This window comes from Erigeron canadensis, chromosome 6, assembly GCF_010389155.1.
Source record: "Erigeron canadensis isolate Cc75 chromosome 6, C_canadensis_v1, whole genome shotgun sequence".
In the NCBI taxonomy this organism is placed as follows: Eukaryota; Viridiplantae; Streptophyta; class Magnoliopsida; order Asterales; family Asteraceae; genus Erigeron; species Erigeron canadensis.
This window is the reverse complement of record NC_057766.1, coordinates 33,024,222-33,045,528: the sequence shown is the minus strand read 5'-3', so window position 1 is coordinate 33,045,528 and position 21,307 is coordinate 33,024,222. Positions and strand designations below refer to the sequence as shown.

The window sequence follows — 21,307 nt, the reverse complement described above, 5'->3', positions numbered from 1 at the left end:
TGTTTGAACCTGTTAGCGGTTCCTGATTAGTGTGGAGGAATGATCATTACGCTATTTGAGTATGTTTTTAGTGAATTTGTCATGCCTTGAATGAGATTCAAGATTTAAAGGCTAGGTATATATAGAGCTAAGAAGGGTCTAGAAGCTGGTCCATAACCCATGACGACATGACACCACAGGAGACCGTTATTTGATGCGGCGTATAATGTAACAACATTTGTCTCGTATGCTCAGTGTCATACGAAACCTAGGCGTTTTCGGGTAAACATCATCCTAATTATTCGTTGTATTCTAGATAGAGTAAGTAACGGACAGGGGTCGATGGTCCGTAGCCTCGGGGTAGTAGACCATAGACGTACGTAGCCAGAGGTGGTACGTTATGAATATACATGTTCTACGTAAAATAAAAATGATTGTTTTTATATTTAATGATTAAAAAAAAAAAAGGTATTCAATGTCTCATTAAGAAGAATCAATGGGAAAATGATAGTGACCGGCCAACCTCTCGTAGCTTTTAGCTGTCTAACTTCATTCTTTAAATATTTATGTACCCACCATTCATACTAAATATCTTTTGAAGCTATTAAGTTGATACTTCATACCAAACTTTATAAAATTTTATATTATATCAATATAACAAATCAAAATGTGTATTTTTTCTCATTGAAACAAACATTAAAGGAGAGGATAAGTTGCTACGTAGTCGAAATTAGTATCACATCAGATCATCGGTTTATAATTTATAAGTTTTACGAGTAAAAGATAAGCCACATCATATCCAACAATGATGATTGGTAAATGTATAAATGATGGTTGGTTAATGTATAATGTGTAATGTGTTATATAAAAGGGATAACATTATATGCATTTTGTATAACCATTCCGGACCGTTTTCATTTACTTTAAAATTTTACAAATAATGCTGCACAATATATATGGAAAAACTTACGAATAGACTAGTAGGTACCCACGTGGTGCAACAGATATTATTAACATGGTGTAACATTGAACTCGAATTTATTCAATCAACTCATCAAATGTATATTTCACGCGCGGCAGCGAGCGGCGATTCATGGTGGGAAATAAAAGAAAGAAAGAGATATTGAAAGAGGATTGCGTGTGTGTGAATGACCGCATATGAAAAGATGAGGGTTGTTTTTGTGAGGATAAGTATTTTAGACAATTATAAACTTTCAACATGGTGTGTATTTCTTTTATTAAACTAGCATGGTACCCGCGCGTTGTAACGGATATCATTGATAAGGCGTCTTGTAACTCCGACGTTGAAAGTTGGTTGCGGTGGTTGTGGCTGCAATTTTTTAGAGAGGTTTGTTCAGTGTATATGTGAGAGAGTGTCAGAAAGTGAAGGTGAAGTGAGAGTAGATTTTAATTGGGAGTTTAAATATGTTGATAAAAGAAGGGTATTATTGTCATTTCGCATATCTTCTTTTCAACATCTACTTATAATCATTATAAAGTAGTATAGATAGTATAGATAATATGTACCCTAAACATGCTCTTATCTTACGGGTGTTTGAGATTATTTATTTATAAATACTTATTTGTTGAAAAAATAAGCAGGGATATGCTTGAAAAATCCTTAATCATTATATATATAATAAGCAAATATGCAATTTATTAAACAATCTTTGTTAGTGTTTCTTATCTACTCTTTTAAAATTAAGAAATGAACAAATAAACAAAAATTAAACAATCTTAAACACCATCGATCTATCTATATATACAATAAAAATGAAGAAGTCAGTTTTGTGATGGTCGACTTAAGGGAGTAACATTAATGTTTGGTGATAATAATTCAGATAACCGACACCTTTTACATATACAAGATATGCCAACTCATAAAGGAATATAAATATCATTTTAAAATTTTTGACAAGTAATCGAAGTATCAACAATAAGTATCTCAAGTTAACTTTTATAAACACGAATAATACTTATAATTATAAAGTAATAATCATATTAACCGAAGAAATTAGAAAGAGATTTCATATTTTGGATTTGTCGGTCATGTTAAGTTTACGACAAGGAAGCTAGGCACAATATAGAAAAAAAAGGTACTAGTATTACTAACCATTACGAAGGTTAATGTCAAACACAATATAAAGCATATTTTCCATGACTATATCACTACGACGTGGACTACATGACTAATTGATTGATTGAGATCAATTAAGGTTGGCAAAACGACTTTTATTTAAATATGTATAACAAAAAATCTTTTTAACTATAAAATAAGTAGGATTAAAAATTAATAAAATATTTCTGATTTTTATATACTGATAATCATCAAAATGCGACATAACTTATAATTTTCTTTATTTTTGAAGAACATATATTTGAATAACAATTGAATGAGAATCCATAATGTTTATGTGAATCTCAACTATTAAAAATACAAACATTAACATATAGCACTAATAAACCTATTAAAATTACAAATCACAACAATTAAAATGAGATGACCGGATAATACATATCAAAAAATGGGATGGCCAGAAAAATCAAACCATGGCTGTTGAAACTGGATGGTGGCCAAAAAAGTTGTTGTTAAAAGTCGAATGGGTTTTTCGTATTGTACAATGACTTGATTTGAAAAGTGGCTGGAAAAGTGTCTGGATTATACGATGACCATGAATTTGTGATTTGTTTCAGATGGAGAGAATTTTGATCGGAAGAGAGAAAGAAGGAATGAGATGGAAAGGGACAATTAATTTATAAATACATATTTGAGACCACTGTTAGCAATGACGCCGCGGCTGAAGGTACGGTCAAAGTCAAAATAGTTAATGCGGTAGTTGGACTAGGCTGAGGTGTCAATGACTATCAGCAGGGACGTCACTGTTGATCCTGCTGATAGTCTGGCAAAAGTCAAAACGCGTGGGATGTACAGGAGTGTGTCAGACGTGACAATCACTTTTAGCAACGATGTCGCTATTCAAAGTACTTGGTCGGGAACCTAAGTATACTCTAATTGGGGTACGAGCGGCGTTTATTTATTGACGTCTGGTAAAAAAAAATGTTTTGGCTCATTTACAAGCATATACGTAACACAAAGCAATGATAAGAAAATCTAGGTAGCATTTCATCCGAATAGCACATCCTCATTTAAATTGTTAAAATAAGCTATCAACTCATTGAACCACTATATTACGTAGTTGCCATTCCAAAAAGAATACCAGTATACCACTATACTACGGGTAGTTGTTAGTTTGAAACCCTAATAACACTAAAAAAATTAAATTCTATCATCTATGACAAACTACGGAATATTATATACGGAGTAAAATATTTGAATTTGAATGTTAGTGATTTGAATTTGAATTTTAAGTATATTAAGTTCTTATATTGTCAACCTACTACCATTGCAATATTTTTATTTACATTATTTATAACCATTATTATACATACTTTTTTTTATCTTTAAATACTCTTAATCATTTTTACCTTTACATATTTTCGAAAAAATTAAAAACACAAATTTACAAATTTGTAGAACAGTCCAAAACTGATTTATCATTTATGGCGTGACCTTCTCTTGAATTCTCAAAACATATGTTGCTCCAATTCTGTCATGGTTTCGATGGCTTGGTGGATGTTGGAATAGGATCTGTTAGTGGCTTAAAAGTCAAACAATTAAGACTTTAGTCAAGTCAAAGTCAAGATAGTATGACTTTGGTTCCAGAGCTAGTGATTTGGCTATCCTTGTTTCTTTACTTCGAATTAAGGTCACGGCCAGCCATTATCAGATCTTGTTGCATGTATGAAATTTATTTTAAATTTATAAATTTGGTCTGCACTGGGATTTCTTTATACTTATTTATATATATATAACTTATAGCCACATTCTTTTTACACTATAAAAATTATAACTACTATTTCTAAATATTTATTTGTAACAATATGTGACTCATTTAAAGGATATATATAGTACAATTCAAGGTACTAAAAATATTTCTTGTTAAACTTATAATAATAGTTTTAAATACTTCATAAATAGTCAACTATAAGCAAAAATTTTTGTTAGGTTATCTACTTCTTTCGTGTTTAGACTTTAAAATGTTTGTAGATAACCAGATGGTCCAGACGAGTGAGGTTGAAGTTGTTTTATTTCTATACTGTATCTTCAATAAAAAACAAGCCCATTTTATTGTGTTTTCTTATTTTTAACAAGACCAACTAGCAAGGTATTAATAGTCAAGATAAAAAAAAAATACAAATTTAAAATATACACTAATATATCTAGACTTGTCCCAAACCTTTAAATGAAACACAAGTTCAATTACAAGCAACTAGAAAATAGAAATACAAACAAAAGCAACCCAAAGCCCACTTTGTTCTATTCAGCTTTTTTTCTTTAGTAGTAAAAGTAGTGTGAGTGAGTGAAGCTGAATATATATACCGACTGATATACAGATAAATAAATATACATAATATATTACTTTTTATACAGTATATCACAAGTGAGAGTGAGAGAGAGAGGGTCCACGACATGTTCCTCAACCGCATGACACCCAATTCAACAACAAGGTACACCATCTCCATCTCCACTCTCTCATATATTTTTTTTCTTTCTTCAAATTTTATTAAACTAAAAATTATATATTATCAAGTGAGTGATCTCTATCTAATAACAACCTCCTTTTTTTTCATTTATCTCTTTCAGTTCATCAACTTTTTGAGGTTTCATTTCAACTGCCCCCATTATTCTCTTCTGTCTTCTTCAAGGTACATTTTCAGATCTGAACCACTACTCTTAACTTCTTTCTGTTACTTTTCTCTCTCTCTAATATTTCATTTTTATACAGATCTCACATTATTAGGTAATTTTATTGTATAATTATATATATATGCTATCTCTAAATTTGTTATCTTGATGGAGTATATTTTTGGTAACTGTTTTATTTTCACTGTTTAGTACCAGTATCTCTTTTTACTAGATATAGATCCAATTGCTACTAGAAGTGTGTGGAATTAATTTATTATTTTTGTACTTGAAGTTTTTTCTTTTTTAAAGGCATAATTTTTTATTATTTTTTGAAAGACAGAAGATTAAATTAAGTTGATAAAGTCTTTTAGGATAATTGAAGTTATAACTTATAAGAGTTAATATAGTGTATGTAGAAAGATGCTGTCTTTTTTTTTTTTACATGTGTGTCAATGGCGTTAATTTGTCGGATCATGCAGAGAGTTTAGAGGTGCATCTATCGGTCGATAATGGGGAAGTCTCCTGGAAAGTGGATCAAGACTGTGCTTTTTGGGAAGAAGTCATCCAAGTCTAATTTATCAAAAGTAAGAAAAAGGATGTATTTTTTATGCACGTTAAGTGTTTCGCTATTATAAATGATCTATGTTATATCAGATTATGGACGATGTATGGTATATAGTGTTAGAAACAGTGACAAGACCTGGATTAAAAGTGACCCGTAGCACAATATTTTTAACATTAACCTTGTATCCACCCAATGACCCAAAGTAACATTAATGACTAGATTGATATGGTGTTTTAGCCTTTTTAAGAGTTTTTGCTTATTTTTAACGGCTTTTAAGAGTTTTTGGAACTTTTGACAGTTTCCGTTTCCCATTCAGTTTTTGCTTATTTTGACTACTTTATGAGTTTCATTATTAGGAAAAAATTTCAAAAGTTTAGAGCTAACTACATTGACCGGTATCCCATATTTTGTTTTAAGACAAGCACCGATAAAAGGCAACATTTTTCGAAAAAATTACGCTACACGGGTTGAGCAGACCCGTAGCCTACAATACTTCTACCTTTTATTTAGTTCCAACCCTGGTTAGAAAAGAGGACATTATGTATGGTGAGCTGGAAGAATGCTTAAAGAAAGCAATGATTTCATTCTAATACCATGATATTTCTTGAAGGATGTTACCGCAGAAATAAAGACAGCCGTTGCTGGTAAGGCAGAAACAAGGGATTTTGGTGCTGATCCTATGGTTATTTCTAGCCCAGTGCGTCCTGTCATTGCTTCAAGTGGAGAGAATACAGAAATGGAGAATAACTCCAGTGTGAACCTAATGCCTGATACTGCTGAACACATAGGCAGTCCTGTGGATTTAAATCCTGTAAGCGGCGAGGAGTTAATCAGGCTAGAGCAAGCAGCAACAAAGGCACAGGCTGCTTTCAGAGGCTATTTGGTAATGTTATTGAGCTTGATTTGATGTGTCTGTTAACATAAAATGCTGCTTGTTTGTCTTGCACATTTCTCTTGCTTTTTATTAGTTGCAAAATTATTTTTCCATTTTCTTAAAACTCTGTCGAATTGCCAATGCATAACGCAGTAATTGATGATAGATGAAGTAGCTGTTTTGAGAAAAAAAAAAGGCAGTACTTAAGTTGCATCGTAGGCCATAATGCTCTCTCTGAAATCATTGTTATGACATTAGCAATTCTGTATTGTCTGGCTCTTTATATTGTCAGTTTTGGTCATGGCCCAGAAATCTAGTTAATGTGCATTTACCTAAAACCTCTCTACATGGATTTTTTATTGATTAATATGTCGTCCTGAATTTCATGAATCAAGTTAACTCTCTTTTACTTGGTCCCTGGAAATTTGAACAAGTTTTAACAATATAGATTTTTTAAGTAGGCTATGGAGTTACATCTTGTATTCTCTCCCCCTAACCTTCTCCACCTTTGTAGTGCGTGTACATTTAAGGAGTTTTTAAGGCGACATGATTTAAACAATTTATGTGAAGTTTTAGCTGCATTCTCATTTACAGTTTTACAACCAAATGGCTTTTAGGGTAAAATTGGCATGATCAGTGAGTGTCTTGAAGATGTATTTTGGCATGATCTAATTCATTTGTCTTTCATCTCTGCGTCATTAATATACCTACTCTAACATAAATCAACCAAATGTGAAGGCCCGGAGAGCATTTTGGGCCCTCAAGGGCATCATAAGGCTTCAAGCCCTTGTTCGTGGTCACCTGGTTAGGAGACAGGCTGTTGCTACTTTGAGTTGCATGCGTGCAATGATTGAGTTCCAGGCGTTGGTTCGCGGCCGAAGGGTCAGACTTTCTGATAGTGGCCAAACGCTTCAAAAGTGCACTCCGCGAAAATTTTTGGTAAATTCACTGCCTTTCTTTTAATTCTTGTAGTACACTCAACAATATAGGTTTGAGCTTCTTTTAAATTCTATGCCAATGTGGAATATCTATAATTTACATAATGTTGCTTTTTTCCATGGGTTCATCATCTTCTGCATGACTTGACCATGCTACTTATAGGCTTTTGAGCTTCGTGACACAGCTAATACATTTTTTTCCCCTCTTATTTGTTTTATTAGGATAAGAAACCTGCAGATTTGCTTGGAGCATCCCTCAGAGTAGAGAAGCTATCAACAAACGTGTTTGCCACTAAGGTATCTATAGATACTTATGTAAATCCGGGAGTCACTTCAATACATATATTATGCAAGGCGAATATAGATACTGTTAAATATAATACAACTGACATCATTGCTGCAAATCAACTATAAATTGCAACTTTTGTAGCACTGGCACTAGAATAATTCAATCTAAACACTTGCCACATTACATGTATGACACTATGAAAGTCATTAATATATCTCTACATCTTAAGCAGTTAACTGAGACTTTGTAATATATTTCAGCTTGTTGCTTCATCTCACACTACCATGCCCTTAAGCTTCCAGTATGAATCAGATGAACCAAATTCAGTGAGACATTGGCTTGACCGTTGGTCATCTTCCTGCTTCTGGGAACCACTTCCCCAACCTAAAAAGACACTTGATCCGAAACCTAAAAGAAAGCAGGCTAAAATGCAAGCTGAGGAAATTGAAATAGGGAGGCCAAAAAGAAGTGTTCGCAGAACTCCTGCAGCAAATGGTGACAACAGCCTGTCGAATTCATCCGAAAACGAAAAATCTAGACGTACTGTCAGAAAAGTCAACCATCAAGCTGACTCGGGTCAAGAGCAATCTATTAATGAACTTGAAAAAGTCAAGCGCAATCTAAGAAAAATATCTCTATCCACCTCTGCAGCTTCCGAGAAGTCGGAAACCAACATTGAAAAACCTTTACCCAGTATGAACAAAGAGATTCCTGAGCAGGAAACCAATAATCCCCCAGAGAAAGTAAATGGTTTATCTGCTGAGAGTGATAAACAGCCTGACCCCAAGCCTGAGTCTGAGCCTGAGCCAGAGCCAGAAGAACTCTCGGTTCAACCTCCAGAGGATAAACCACTTGATGTGTTGCAAGAAGATCATTCTCCCATTGAACCACCATCCCAAGAAACCAATGGGAAGCATGAAGAGGAAGCTCCTGCAAATGTGGAGTCAAATGGAAAGGAAAACCACAAAGCACGGAGGAGAAAGTCTTTACCAGCAAAACAAGAATATCATGAGAGTGTATCACAGAACACACCAACCTTGCCAAGCTACATGGCAGCCACTGAATCAGCAAAGGCCAAGCTAAGAGCACAAGCAGCAGCGAAAGCTGCTGAAGAAGGCGCTGAAAATGGTTTCACCAGGCGGCAATCTCTACCATCTGCAACTGCGAAACCGAGCTTGCACTCACCACGAGTTCAGAAGCCTTTACATGCCAATGGCAAAGGAGGGAGTAAACCTAACAAATCCCAAATATCCCCTAGAGATGGTAAGCAAATCTATGAAATGCTTTCTTTGCTTATTCTGTTATGCAACCATTTTAAGTCGTCGTCAATGGTCATTTCTCTTAGATTATATACATTTGTGTAATTGATCGCTTTTATGCATATTGTTTCAGAAAAAGTGATACAGTCTGGATGGAGGAGGTGAGTGCAGTGATCAGCAAATCCTTGGAGGAGGAGGTGAGACCATCTGTTGCAGCTTCGATATGGTTCTTATTGTGTTTTGCTACATTGTTAGGCATTAAGAAATAACTGTTGTTTGTTGTCGCCGGTTTGATCATTTTCTTTTGTTTCCGGGGATGGTATAGCCAGTGTCTGAATGTCGCCGGTTTGATCATTTTCTTTTGTTTCCGGGGATGGTATAGCCAGTGTCTGAATGTATAGTTATGAACCGAAGTTTGTTTTGATGTTATTCATGTGTTTTTCCTATTTGGGATGCTTGAGATACATAACTTCCATTTTCATATTCAGCTGTTTGTTACCAGGTCAAAGGTAAAAGGGGTTGTTAGTTGTTACTGTGTGTCCTATTAACAGTCAGAAGCATGGGTTGAATCCTCAAACATTATTTTACCCGGTTAAAGTTTTCATTACTCCCCACAAAGGTTTACGTACGCCTTTGACCTGTAACCAACATTCGACAGGCTAGTGTTGCATAAAAAGCTCAATTTAGTTGTGCTATAATAAGCAGTGTCAAAAATGTAATATTGTAATCTAGAAGTAAAAACCGAAAGTAATGTATGGTTTAAACTTTAAAGCTTTAATGATCAGCTAGTGCCCTGCTAGACTGTGATATATGCCATCGTTTATGGTACACATGTATGTTGGTGTTTTTGTGTATGTGTATACAGGGGCGGAGTCAGTAAGGGGACTGGCGGGTGCTTAGCCTCCGCAAATTGTCCATGATTTCTATTGCAAGGCTAGCTCACACCGACTAGTATAAAGTTTTTTCGAACCGAGCCACCCCCAACCTATAAATATTTGATTTCTAGCCGCGATAATGCAAATAAAACCTTTACATTGGACCCATAAAAGTAAATCATCGTCATAAAATTCTATTTTACTAACATCTTAATAATAAGTTATGTTTTTTACATTATATTGTATATAATGATCGGGAAAAAAATATGGTTGAGCCCCCTTAACAGTAAATCTTGGCTCCGCCTCTGTGTGTATATATTACTTTACTACAAAATATAAAAAACATTTTTAAAAATAAAAAATATAAAGAACTTTGAAGTAAGTCTGACGCCCTTTTGAAATGTTCAAATACCGTTACATATATTCTAGTTAGTGCAAAATAAATAAAACAATAATTGTTACATAGCTATTCTAGTTAGTGCCACATTTAATAAATGTACTCCGTAATACTTAGGGACTGATGTTGTAACATTTAGTAATCAGTTAAAAAGTTGGTTCGAACTGTAGTATGAACAGAAAAGTTAGGTGAGTCATTGTATAAAAGTAACGACCTTGAATGAGAATCATTAGCTTTTGATTGAATCATTTCTTCTTCTCTCAATCAAAATCTCTCTCAAAAGTCAACTTAATGGCTTCTTGTTTCAATTTCAGATTTGTATGTGATAATTGTTGCCGGAATTGTGTTTGAAACATTGATCAGAATCATGAGCTCCGGTCAGAGGACCAACGGCTCGGATTCATATGTAATTTTCTTGTTACAAGTTTATAAGACTAAGAGGAGTAGCCCTTCATGGAAATGTCCCTCCTCCTATAAAAACATGAGGGGGAATTCCCGTCCCTGCCTTGATAGCGCAATGGACATCCACGTCTTGCAATGAAGTTTGAGCCTTGGGAGACCAAGGTTCGAATCCGAGCAAGCAAGATTTTTCCCCAATTTAGCGTCGTGCCTTTTGTAGCGGCTAAATTGGTGTGGTTTCCCCTCCCCTATGGTTCCCTGACTTCATGGATCGATCGCTAGTGACTGTCTGCCCAATTGGATGTAACGGCTAGTCGTCCCCTGACACAACGTTAAAAAAAATTGAGGGGAATTCTCCCCATTACCTTGGTGTAGGGCATTCTCTTAAAGGGCATTCCCCCTATATCTTTACTCCCTTATAAAACATATTGAACATCTATTTTAGGAAATTAAGCATTTTTTTCAGTATTCCCATAATACCCTTACACCCTTACTTATACATAAAACTCTTATATACTCTCTTTTCCCCATTCTTTCTAATCATTACACGCTCTTATCAACCTTCTATCACCCTCCGCGCCGCCCTATTTCTCCACCGTCTCCCTTTTATGTTGCCCTCGCCTTCTAACCGCTGCAACGCGCGAGCACTATGCTCGTATATCATAGGGTTAAAAAAAAAGAAAATTAAACTCTCAAACGGTCAAAAGGAGGAAGAAAACAAATGGCCGAATTCTTTAGAAATGGGACGCCCCTTGGGGGCGATCTGGGGCGTTCCGAGTGAAAAAAAAAAAAGAGGGAGGGAACAGGCACCTCCTCATAGTACAAGGTGTTAGATACTTGGATACATCATCATACCTTACTAGGGATGGACTGCACAACCATTGAACCAGCACAAGGAAATTACAGTTGCATAGGGATGGACCACGCAACCAAAACACCCAAATCTTGTAACCATAATGTGACCACCCAATAAAATTTACCAAAGAAAAATCCAAATCTGAGAGGGTTTAATCATTTCAAACATTAGCATCCTTACAGAAAGACGAAACAAAAAAGATGAAAAAAAAGAACAGGAAATAGATCACATACACAGAATGGAAAAGCAGTTCTGAAAACATAAAATAAAGCAAGCCTAACGAAGTTAGCTACAAAAGGATAACTATAAGCGACCTTATATAGTGGATGTGGTTGTTTTCTTGAAATCAATCTTGTCGACTTTTACCTCTCCATCAATGAGTTCATAAACGTAGACAACAACACGTAACCCGTCAATGTCCATGAGAACAAAGCTTGGATTCACATCATAGGTGACACTGCTGTATGCACCAGTGGCTGAACCAGGGTTTATGACAACACCAGCCTCATGTTTGTAAGCCTTAAACTGATGAGTATGGCCGCTAACAAGAATGTCAACATCCAACTGTCTCTGGAGCATGGCTAAAGAATCCAAATCCCCCCATGGAACAACCTAAGTATATAGATGTAAATTAGCCTCTGAATATGCAGGGTTTCGAAATTGTAACTTTTGTGCATAAAAGAAAAACTTAGAAGAAAAATAACGAGATCCAGTTAATCAAGAAGAGTTAAATATGGAGCATTTGAGGCAGTAAATAGTAGCTAATTATAGCGAGAGTTGGTTTTTTTCGTGCCCTCTTTAATACTTAATATTTGTATTAAAAAAGGTCATAGCATGTTGTAAGTGATTAACTTTTTAAATCATTTTAGGTTTCCCTAACAAATGCTTTCACATACAAACAGTAAAAATAAACACTAAACTTCGGAATAAAAACAAGAAGATATCATGCAAGAGTTTCACAAGTTTCTCATAATAATGTCTTTTTCTAAGTTGACAGGCAAAATGAAGGCTGGTTTGCAAAGCGTGTATGAACATTAGAAAAGTTAATCACACCGTTTAAATGAGGAGCCACATAAGTAAAGCGTTAATATGGTTAACCAGATTCCAAATTCTTGGTCTTTCTATGCAAAGCAGTTATATATATATTTGTCTAACATCTCCATAAGGTTGATTGAAGAGGATGGGTATCACATACTTGCAGAACCAGGATGATGTTATCAATGTTAGATAGATTTGCAACATATTGATTAAAGTCATAATATCTGTAACTGATTATGATCAAGCTCAAAGTGACATCAATAACCTGATGACCATGACACAATCCAAGCTTGAATTGACCGATGGTAAGTGTCTTGGTCTCCGGATAGCGAGAATCTTCATCATATTCACCTCGAGTAATATGCAAACTTGGACATAGGCTTTTCAAATAATCATGAACTTCCTGCTCATGAAGACATAACCAACAGAAAGATGTGATGAGGAAGCATACGATATCTAAAGCATACAAGGATAGGTAAGAATAAAGCTGCAGATGCAAATACACAAAATAAGCTTGTTTAGAAAATTTTTCATCAAGTGACAGTTTATGTCAGATGTGATTAGTGGTGAAAGTCAGTCACGAAATTGTTTATGAACACTACAAATGACAATGGAATTGGTAGCGAGGAACTAAATGATTTCTGAAAATTTATTGCCTAAAGCTTGCAGAAATCTCGAAATAATCACCATGGTGTTTCTCAGAGATTGTTTAGGTCATTACTAGTTCAGGTGGTGTGAATGATACCATAAACTTATAGCTTTCGTATAAATGAGACCAAGAGAAAGTCATTTTGCATCTACTCTTGCGCAATGTGTTACAAGCTGATCTGAGAACATTTTCTCAGCATATGAACTTGCATATGTAACTGTACTCATTAACATGAGGTAAATAACAAACCAATTATTTTATTATCAATACATGCTAATTGGCAACCCTGTAACCTTGACTAACAATTTCGTCACTTTAGTGATGTGCAACCTTAAAAATACAATCAATCATGATCCCGGACACAAGGCTAGAAAGAGATATATCAAGACCTTCACCACCATGGTTTTATAGTGAATCTGAAAATTTTACATTCACTTGCAAACGTCTGTGACAAGTTCATTAGCATGTCTCTATCTAAATCTACAGAAGTATATCAAATGTGCAGATGGCATTTGGATGATCACAATCAGCACACTCGCAAAGTTTCAAATAACGAAACATTGGGCTGATAGAAAATTTTAAAGGGTGATAGAGACTCTAGCTGGCAACTCGATCCTAGTGTTCATTATCCATTGCCATCTTGATTTCCCTTTTTATAGCATTTCCCCATGTACATTGATTGTCGAAAAACAAATTTCCAAGCAAATTGTTTTGAAATAGAACAATTAACTAACGTGATATACTCAAAGAATCAACTGCCTTCACATGATCCCTTAACTAGCGTCTAGAAACAAGAAAATGATTTTTAAGTCCCAAAATGCTAATCGATCTTATCCCAAAACAAAGTCAGACCAGAGAGGGTGTTTCGCAGTACACTTGTTAAGTGTTCATCACTTAAAAATTATGTTAAAAGAAAGAAGCAAAACTCACCCGGCTTAAAAGTTAATTATGTTTTTCTCTGCAAGCAACCTAGAACACACCTACTAGCCAAACACTTCAAACTACATTTAGAACGTACCCAACAGCCAAACACTTCAAACTACATTTTGCCTTTCAAAACACAATCCATACGCAATCCTAAACACGTTCAAACAAACATACAAACGCAAACTATCGCAATACACTACTCCGTATAACAACCAATCACATTTCGATAAAGTCCTGTAACCATAACAAACTAGTACATACTACATACAATGTAACAACGTATTCGTGAGCGAGCGAGTAACAAAAAACTTACTTTGATACAAAGATTACCGGTGCAAATGATATGTTGAATCTTGCCAGGAACAAGCATAGATTTAAACTTAGCAGGCAGATCAGGCGCCCTATGCGGTATATGCATATCCCCTATTGCCAATACCAACACCATCTTTCCTCAATTCCTTACAAACCCTCCGATTTTTTGGTAAACCCTAAACAAAAAAAACAAAAAGTTTCAATCTTTTTTACAAATAAATCAGCTGGATCACCCTTTTACTATATACATAAAATCAGCTGGATCACACAGATTGATAAAAGGGAGTTTAATAAACCCTAATTATACATATAATTATACTGTATAGATCCTATATTTCAGTAAGCCCTACAAAAATTTAATTAAATCAGGTGGATAATATAATGTAATTAAGTTTACTGGAAAAAGGAAATAGAGATTTATAGAATTACCTTTGATTAATATGAATTTAGTGACGATCGGATGAAAAGTTTAAGCGAATTCAGTCAACTCATCATCTGTCAATTTGAAAAAAAGGAAATATAATGGTGATGATTTTGGAAATTATAATTGATTATTTTAATGTTAACTATGCGCGTGTGATAAGCGATAACTAGTATCAAATTGTATTGCACGAGTAATTTTTTTAATAAATTTTTTTTTTATAAAGAAAGTCAATTAGAGTTCTTATTAACTTAGATTTATATATGCGCAATGCAATAACGCTGGGATGGTAATGGTGGCAACGGCTAGTGGAGGTGGTGTCACAGGTAGCGGCAGTAGTGGTAACGGTGGTTGGGGCGGCATTAGGGGGAGTCGACAATGATGTTGAATATAAAAATAGTTAATGTTAAAGGTGGTAGTTTATCTATTTTAAGAATTGAGAGATCTTATTTCATTAAAGGTATTATAAGTATATTAGGTGTAGATGTTTAAATTAGTGGGAAACAATATTTTTTAACTTTCAAAGGCTTAAAGTTTAAGAAAAAAAAAGTCATTTGATTTATTTGATAATATAGGTAGATACTGATGCTAAAAAATAATATTTTATATATTAAAACTTATCTCTTGAACTTTTTCATAAAAAAATAATACAACGAAATAGTTAATAACAACAACTGTCAAAATTGTCATTAGCAAAATCCATAAATTATTTAACTTTATAATACTTGTAGATAGAAACTTTTATGATAATTTTTATCCAATTTTCTAATTAAGAAAAAAATACGTGAAAATTTTCAACTGGTACCATCACATGACTAGATAAAATTTTATGAATGATATATTTCAAGTGAGTTAACGAATTACTTATTCATATCACTGGAATCTAATGGTTTTTTTTTTCTGAAAATTTTACAAAAATTATCATCACATCAATTGCTAAAATGAAAACTATGTTGCACTTTTGATCGATTGCTAAAGTGTAATGTAATGCACTCTTATGTTGTGTTCTCAGGTTTTGATTTAAAAGAAATGAAATGAATGGAGGTGATAAGAATGGAGAAGAACACTGTATTGTTTAGTTAGCTTAAGGGTGGAAAGGAGAAGAGAGTGAGAAGAAGTTTTTCTTCCTAATCACCTCAAAAATGAGGGGAAAACTTTTGAGACAAAAAACAATTAAACTTCCTCTTCTAATCCTTTCCAATCCTTCCCTCTTCACACTTAAACAACGTTAAGAATACATGTTATATATTTTCCCTCTCATCTCATTTCCTTTCCACCTTTAAGTAAACTAAACAATATAGTGGAATTGTGGAAGAGATCATCTCAAATCATCCCATATTTAGGAAGAAAATTTAGAGAACAAAATCAACTAGAATATCCATCCATATCATTTGATTTCATTTCCTTTCCTTCTATTAAAAAAACTCAAAAATACAAATTATTTTGAAATTATTTGTATCCCTTTCTTTTATCTCTTAAAAAAAACTTAAGAACTCAGAGTTAGTCTCTTACCACCACGCAAATGCGACGAGAAAGAGGTTAGTTGTTGAGAAATATAATTCTATTCTCAAATAACATTATTACTTATTGTATGATTAGCCTATTTTCAGGTTATAAGAAGATCAAGTAAGCATGGATTATGGTTTGAACTTCAAGACTACATCTGCTGAATTATGAGTACAACACATTGCATTTTTGGAGGACTAAAGATGTACAAGGAGGAAAGAAGAGAAGTACAGGGGTAATTTATGACATTAGTTGAAAGTTCCCTTGTATAAATAGATTGTTATAACCCGATTAGGGTTAATAACAAATCACTCATTTTTTGTCTGTATAATTCTATATCACTTTCTCTAATAAGTTTGATTAGATTAAAGAGATTACAATCGAGATTGTAATAATAGTTTCATCTATATAGTTGAGTGATTTACATCTGTTTAGAAGGTATAGTTCTCTGTATTGTTTAATCAATTTAGATTGATTAGATTCTGGGTGATTGCTGAATTAATTGAAGTTAATTCAGAAATATAAGTTTTTGTTCATGGTATCAGAGCCAGGTTTAGGAGATTAATCAAAATAATTTTGATAAATAATAATTTTTTGGATTCTGGATCTCCGATTAGGGTTTCTTTATTATTTGAGGTTTTTTGTTCTTAAAACTGATATTATTAACGGCGTATGATCCTTTGATCACCGTTATAATTTCCAGATCCGATTATCGCTGAAAACCCTAATTTTTTCGAATTAGGGTTTGGAGTTCTTCTGTTCAAAGAAAATCGATTTAATTCTCCGGATTCTTCTTGATTCTGTTATTCATCGACTAAGTGAATCGATCGAATAATAGAATTGTCACTTTATTCATCCGATAGCACTGTTTGTCTTCTCTTCCTTATCTCTTTTTATTTGTTGTTTGTAAGAAACTGGTTTTTCATCTTATTCTCATTCAAAACATTGGTGTTAAACTTGACCTACCTTTTGAAAGGCCAGGAATCCTGTTCCTGACACCTCTGGGAGAATAAGTTTTATTTTCAAATATATATATATATTTTTTACTTTTCTTGCTGTTTAAATTGTCTGTTCTTATTAATTGAGTCTAAGTGTTGCTTCTGGTTATTATTGATTAATTGTTGTGTGTTTTTTTATTTGCTTACAATGGATGATGATAATGTGAATCCTAATTTTGAATATGAATATGAGGAATCTGAAATGAGTGATGGTAATATTACTAAAATAAGTAAATTAGACTTGAGTAGTCCTTTACATTTGCATCCTAATGACTCTTCTACTCTCTCTATCGTGTCAATAAAACTTAAAGGTACTGAAAATTATCAAATCTGGAGTTGTGCTATGATTTTGGCTTTAGAAGCAAAAAATAAAATTGGATTTGTTGATGGTACTTGTAGAAGATCTAATACTGATGAGGTGCTAGGTAAACAGTGGGATAGATGTAATGCTGTTGTTTTGTCTTGGATTTTGAATTCTATTAATGAAGAACTGTATTTAGGACAAATTTTTAGTAGAAAAGCTAGTCTTGTTTGGAAAGAATTAAAAGAAACCTATGACAAAGTTGATGGTTCTGTGATTTTTAACTTGCATCATAAAATCAATTCTTTATGTCAAAATGGTATGCCATTGTCTGATTATTATCATAAGTTGAATGCTCTTTGGAAACAGTTTGATGCTTTAGTTCAGTTACCTAGATGTACTTGTCATGCTGCTTCTGATTTTGTTAAACATACTCAATTGATGAAACTGATGCAGTTTTTAATGGGTCTTGATGATATGTATGTGAATGTAAGAAGTACAATTTTAACTAAAGAACCAATACCTGATCTTAAAACTGCTTATTCTATTTTGTCTAGAGATGAGTCACATAGAGGTTTAACTTCTAATTTTGGTTCTCAAAAGTCTAATTCTTCTGCATTTATGTCTAAAGTTGGTTCTGGTAATTCTTTTCCTTCTGTGAATAATTTTTCAAAAAATAGAATCAATAATTCTCAAAACTCTTATAGAGGTTCTTCTGTTGTGTGTGAGAACTGTGGTTTTAATGGTCACACAATGGATAAATGTTTTAAGATAATAGGTTATCCTCCTAATTTTGGAAAGAAAAAGTTTAATTCTCAAGGAGGTCAAAAGAAGTTTGCTAATAATGCTTCTACTTCAAATTCTGCAAGTTCTTCTACTAATCTTTCTGATGAGCAGCTAGCTAGAATAATCAATTTGTTAAAAGATAATCCAGATTCTACTCAAGGTGTTAATGCCAATATGGCAGGTGTGTTGTTTAATTCTAGTAAAATTTTTCACAACAATTTTAAGAAATTTTTTTATTCAAATACAAATTTTAGACCTATTTATTCTAAGAAAGGATGGATTAATGATTCTGGAGCAAATCATCATATTACTTTTTCTGACAAAAACATGGTTGATATAATTGATGTTTCTGCATTAAAAATTAAAGTTGGTCACCCTAATGGTACTTATGCTTATGTTCAGAAGATTGGTAATTTACAGTTAACAAGTTATTTGACTTTGTATGATGTCCTAATTGTTCCAGAATACTGTGTTAGTTTACTGTCTGTTCATAAAGTTGCTAAACATAGTAAGTATCTAATTGCTTTTGATGATAATTTTTGTTATGTGATGACCCAGGATTTGAATACAATGAAAATTCTAGGAACTGGTAAACAAATTGGTGGTCTGTATTACATTGTTGAGAATTTGCAAGGTATTGATAGGTTAATTACTTGCAATGTGTCTAAAACTATTTGGCATAGTAGGTTAGGTCATCCTGCAGAAAATGTGTTAAATAAACTTCAAACTGATTTACATTTTAGAACAGACAACAATCTGAATTGTGAAACTTGTTTATATGCTAAACAAACTAGAGATTCTTTTCCTATAAGCAGTCATAAATCTGAATTTTTAGGTCAACTTATACATTTAGATGTATGGGGTCCATATAAAGTTACTGGGAGAGGTGGTTTTAGATATTTTTTAACTATTGTTGATGATTTTACAAGGGCAGTGTGGGTATACTTGTTAAAATCTAAGGATGAAGTTTTAGAAAATGTAATTATGTTCTTTAATTTGATTAAGAATCATTTCAAAACTACCATTAAAACTTTGAGAAGTGATAATGGAACTGAATTTTTGAATTCTAAGTTTAGTACATTTGTTGAAACAAATGGGATTATTCATCAAACTTCAAATGTTTATACACCACAACAAAATGGGGTGGTAGAAAGGAAACATAGACATCTATTAAATGTGGCTAGGTCTCTATTATTTCAAGGGGGTCTTCCTCTTAATCTGTGGACTGAATGTGTACTAACTGCTTGTTATTTGATTAACAGATTGCCTTCTTCTGTTCTTAATGAAAAGTCACCTTATGAAATGATGTTTAACAAAAAACCTAATCTCTCTCACTTAAGATCCTTTGGGTGCTTATGTTTTTCAAAAAATTTAAATGTCTTTGATAAATTTGCTAAAAGATCTACTAAATGTATTCTTTTAGGTTATTCTAATGTAAAAAAAGGTTATAAATTACTTTCTATTGAAGAAAATAACATTTTCTTTGCCAGAGATGTCAAATTTTTTGAACACATTTTTCCATTAAAAGATAAACATCATACTAAAACTTCTGATCCTCTTATGGTAAGTCTTGAAGATCAGATGAATTTTTTTGATTCTCATGAGTGCTCTTCATCTCCCAATGATGAAGAGAGAGATAGCAGTAGTAATAGTGATGGCAGCACCTCTCACTTAGGCAGTACTTCTAGTTCTACCAGTGATGATGGTGCAGCAACTCATGACTTGAATAATAATGAATCTGAGGGTATTGATCATCTTGATGATCAAGTCAATGAAGAAGTTCTTGTTGAGAATCAATCTTTAAATGAAAATATACCCTCAAATGTTACTGATCAGCCTTTAAGAAGGTCTGAAAGATCATCTGTTTTTCCTTCCAGTAAATATAATGATTATGTGGTTTATAGTAGTAACAAATATGGTTTAGAAAACTATGTTAACTATTCTGCTTTGTCTGCCTGCTGCTTATCTTTTGTTACTGAGCTTAATAAAAGTATTGAACCACATTCTTTTATGCAAGCTAGTAAAGAAAAACATTGGTTAGATGCTATGAATAATGAAATGGAGGCTTTGTATAGGAATAACACTTGGGAGGTTACTGATCTTCCTAAAGATAGAAAGTCCATAGGCTGTAAATGGATCTATAAGATAAAATATAAGGCTAATGGGGAGATAGAAAGATACAAGGCTAGACTTGTTGCTAAAGGGTATAGTCAAAAGGCTGGGGTTGATTTTGATGAGACTTTTTCTCCTGTTGTGAAAATTGTTACTATTAGATGCTTAATTTCTTTAGCTATTAACAAAGGATGGACCTTGTATCAACTTGATATTAACAATGCATTCTTATATGGTGATTTAAATGAAACTGTATATATGGATTTACCTGAAGGTTTTTTTGATCCTAATGACAAAAGAGTTTGCAAGTTGAATAAGTCTTTATATGGACTCAAACAAGCTCCTAGGCAATGGAATGCTAAGCTTACTGAAGCTTTAATTTCTGCTGGTTTTATTCAAAGTAAAAGTGATTATTCTCTATTTACTAAAGCTGATCAAAATTACTTTATTGCTTTACTTGTTTATGTATATAATTGTTACTGGTGATAATGAGGATGAGATTGAGAAGTTTAAAACATATCTGCAAACTCAGTTTATGATAAAAGACTTAGGTATATTGAAATTTTTTTGGGAATTGAAGTTGTTAAAACTGAAACTGGAGTATGTCTCAATCAAAGAAAGTATTGTTTGGATTTTATTTCTGAGTTTGGTCTACTTGCTGGTAAGCCTATGTCTGTTCCTCTTCATCCTAATGTTCATCTTTCTAGTGAAGAGACTGATACTGATCATGTTCTTAAAAATATTACTGATAATCAACGGTTAATTGGCAGACTCATTTACTTAACCCATACTAGACCTGACATTACATATACTGTGCACTATTTAAGTCAATTTATGCATAAACCTCTTGATTCTCATTTAAAAGTAGCTTTAAGAGTATTGAGATATTTGAAAGCTGCTCCAAGAAAAGGAATTCTTATTAGTAAGTCTTCTAATCTCTCTCTTGAAGCTTTTGTTGATTCTGATTGGGCTAAATGTATTTCCAGTAGAAGAAGTGTTACTGGATATTGTGTTTTCTTTTGTGGTAATCTTGTGTCTTGGAAAAGTAAGAAACAAAACACTGTGTCTAAATCTTCTAC

General features: G+C 33.3%; 2 protein-coding genes across 3 annotated transcripts; one reads left to right on the top strand and one right to left on the bottom strand.

The window, feature by feature from the left end:
* Nucleotides 1–4,488: 4,488 nt before the first annotated feature.
* LOC122603590 (protein IQ-DOMAIN 31-like) lies at nucleotides 4,489–9,097 on the top strand. 2 transcript variants are annotated; one of them, XM_043776335.1, is made up of 8 exons: nucleotides 4,489–4,548; nucleotides 4,685–4,746; nucleotides 5,206–5,310; nucleotides 5,902–6,174; nucleotides 6,904–7,104; nucleotides 7,326–7,400; nucleotides 7,653–8,655; nucleotides 8,785–9,097. In XM_043776335.1, exons 3-8 carry the CDS (start codon nucleotides 5,236–5,238, stop codon nucleotides 8,814–8,816), a joined length of 1,659 nt encoding a protein of 552 aa, XP_043632270.1. In that variant the 5' UTR covers nucleotides 4,489–4,548; nucleotides 4,685–4,746; nucleotides 5,206–5,235; the 3' UTR covers nucleotides 8,817–9,097. The 2 variants fall into 2 exon arrangements, with proteins under 2 accessions (XP_043632270.1, XP_043632271.1); XM_043776336.1 differs by lacking the exons at nucleotides 4,489–4,548; nucleotides 4,685–4,746 and adding an exon at nucleotides 4,798–4,841.
* Nucleotides 9,098–11,297: 2,200 nt separating this feature from the next.
* On the bottom strand, nucleotides 11,298–14,657 carry LOC122603674 (vacuolar protein sorting-associated protein 29). The gene is made up of 4 exons (XM_043776445.1): nucleotides 14,534–14,657; nucleotides 14,106–14,280; nucleotides 12,482–12,619; nucleotides 11,298–11,790 (listed from the first exon to the last, which is right to left on the bottom strand). The coding sequence occupies exons 2-4, from the start codon at nucleotides 14,235–14,237 to the stop codon at nucleotides 11,494–11,496; spliced, it is 567 nt and encodes a 188-aa protein (XP_043632380.1). The 5' UTR covers nucleotides 14,238–14,280; nucleotides 14,534–14,657; the 3' UTR covers nucleotides 11,298–11,493.
* Between the last annotated feature and the right edge of the window lie 6,650 nt (nucleotides 14,658–21,307).

Bases quoted from the DNA above. Each gene is read 5' to 3' on its own strand.
- LOC122603590 (XM_043776335.1), top strand. From the start codon at position 5,236: ATGGGGAAGTCTCCTGGAAAGTGGATCAAGACTGTGCTTTTTGGGAAG. The intron at 6,175-6,903 runs GTAATGTTATTG...CCAAATGTGAAG, and splicing joins CTGCTTTCAGAGGCTATTTG to GCCCGGAGAGCATTTTGGGC. The intron at 7,105-7,325 runs GTAAATTCACTG...TTGTTTTATTAG, and splicing joins GCACTCCGCGAAAATTTTTG to GATAAGAAACCTGCAGATTT.
- LOC122603674 (XM_043776445.1), bottom strand. From the start codon at position 14,237: ATGGTGTTGGTATTGGCAATAGGGGATATGCATATACCGCATAGGGCG. The intron at 12,620-14,105 runs GTAAGTTTTTTG...CTTCATGAGCAG, and splicing joins CCGGTAATCTTTGTATCAAA to GAAGTTCATGATTATTTGAA. The intron at 11,791-12,481 runs GTTATTGATGTC...CTATATACTTAG, and splicing joins GATTGTGTCATGGTCATCAG to GTTGTTCCATGGGGGGATTT.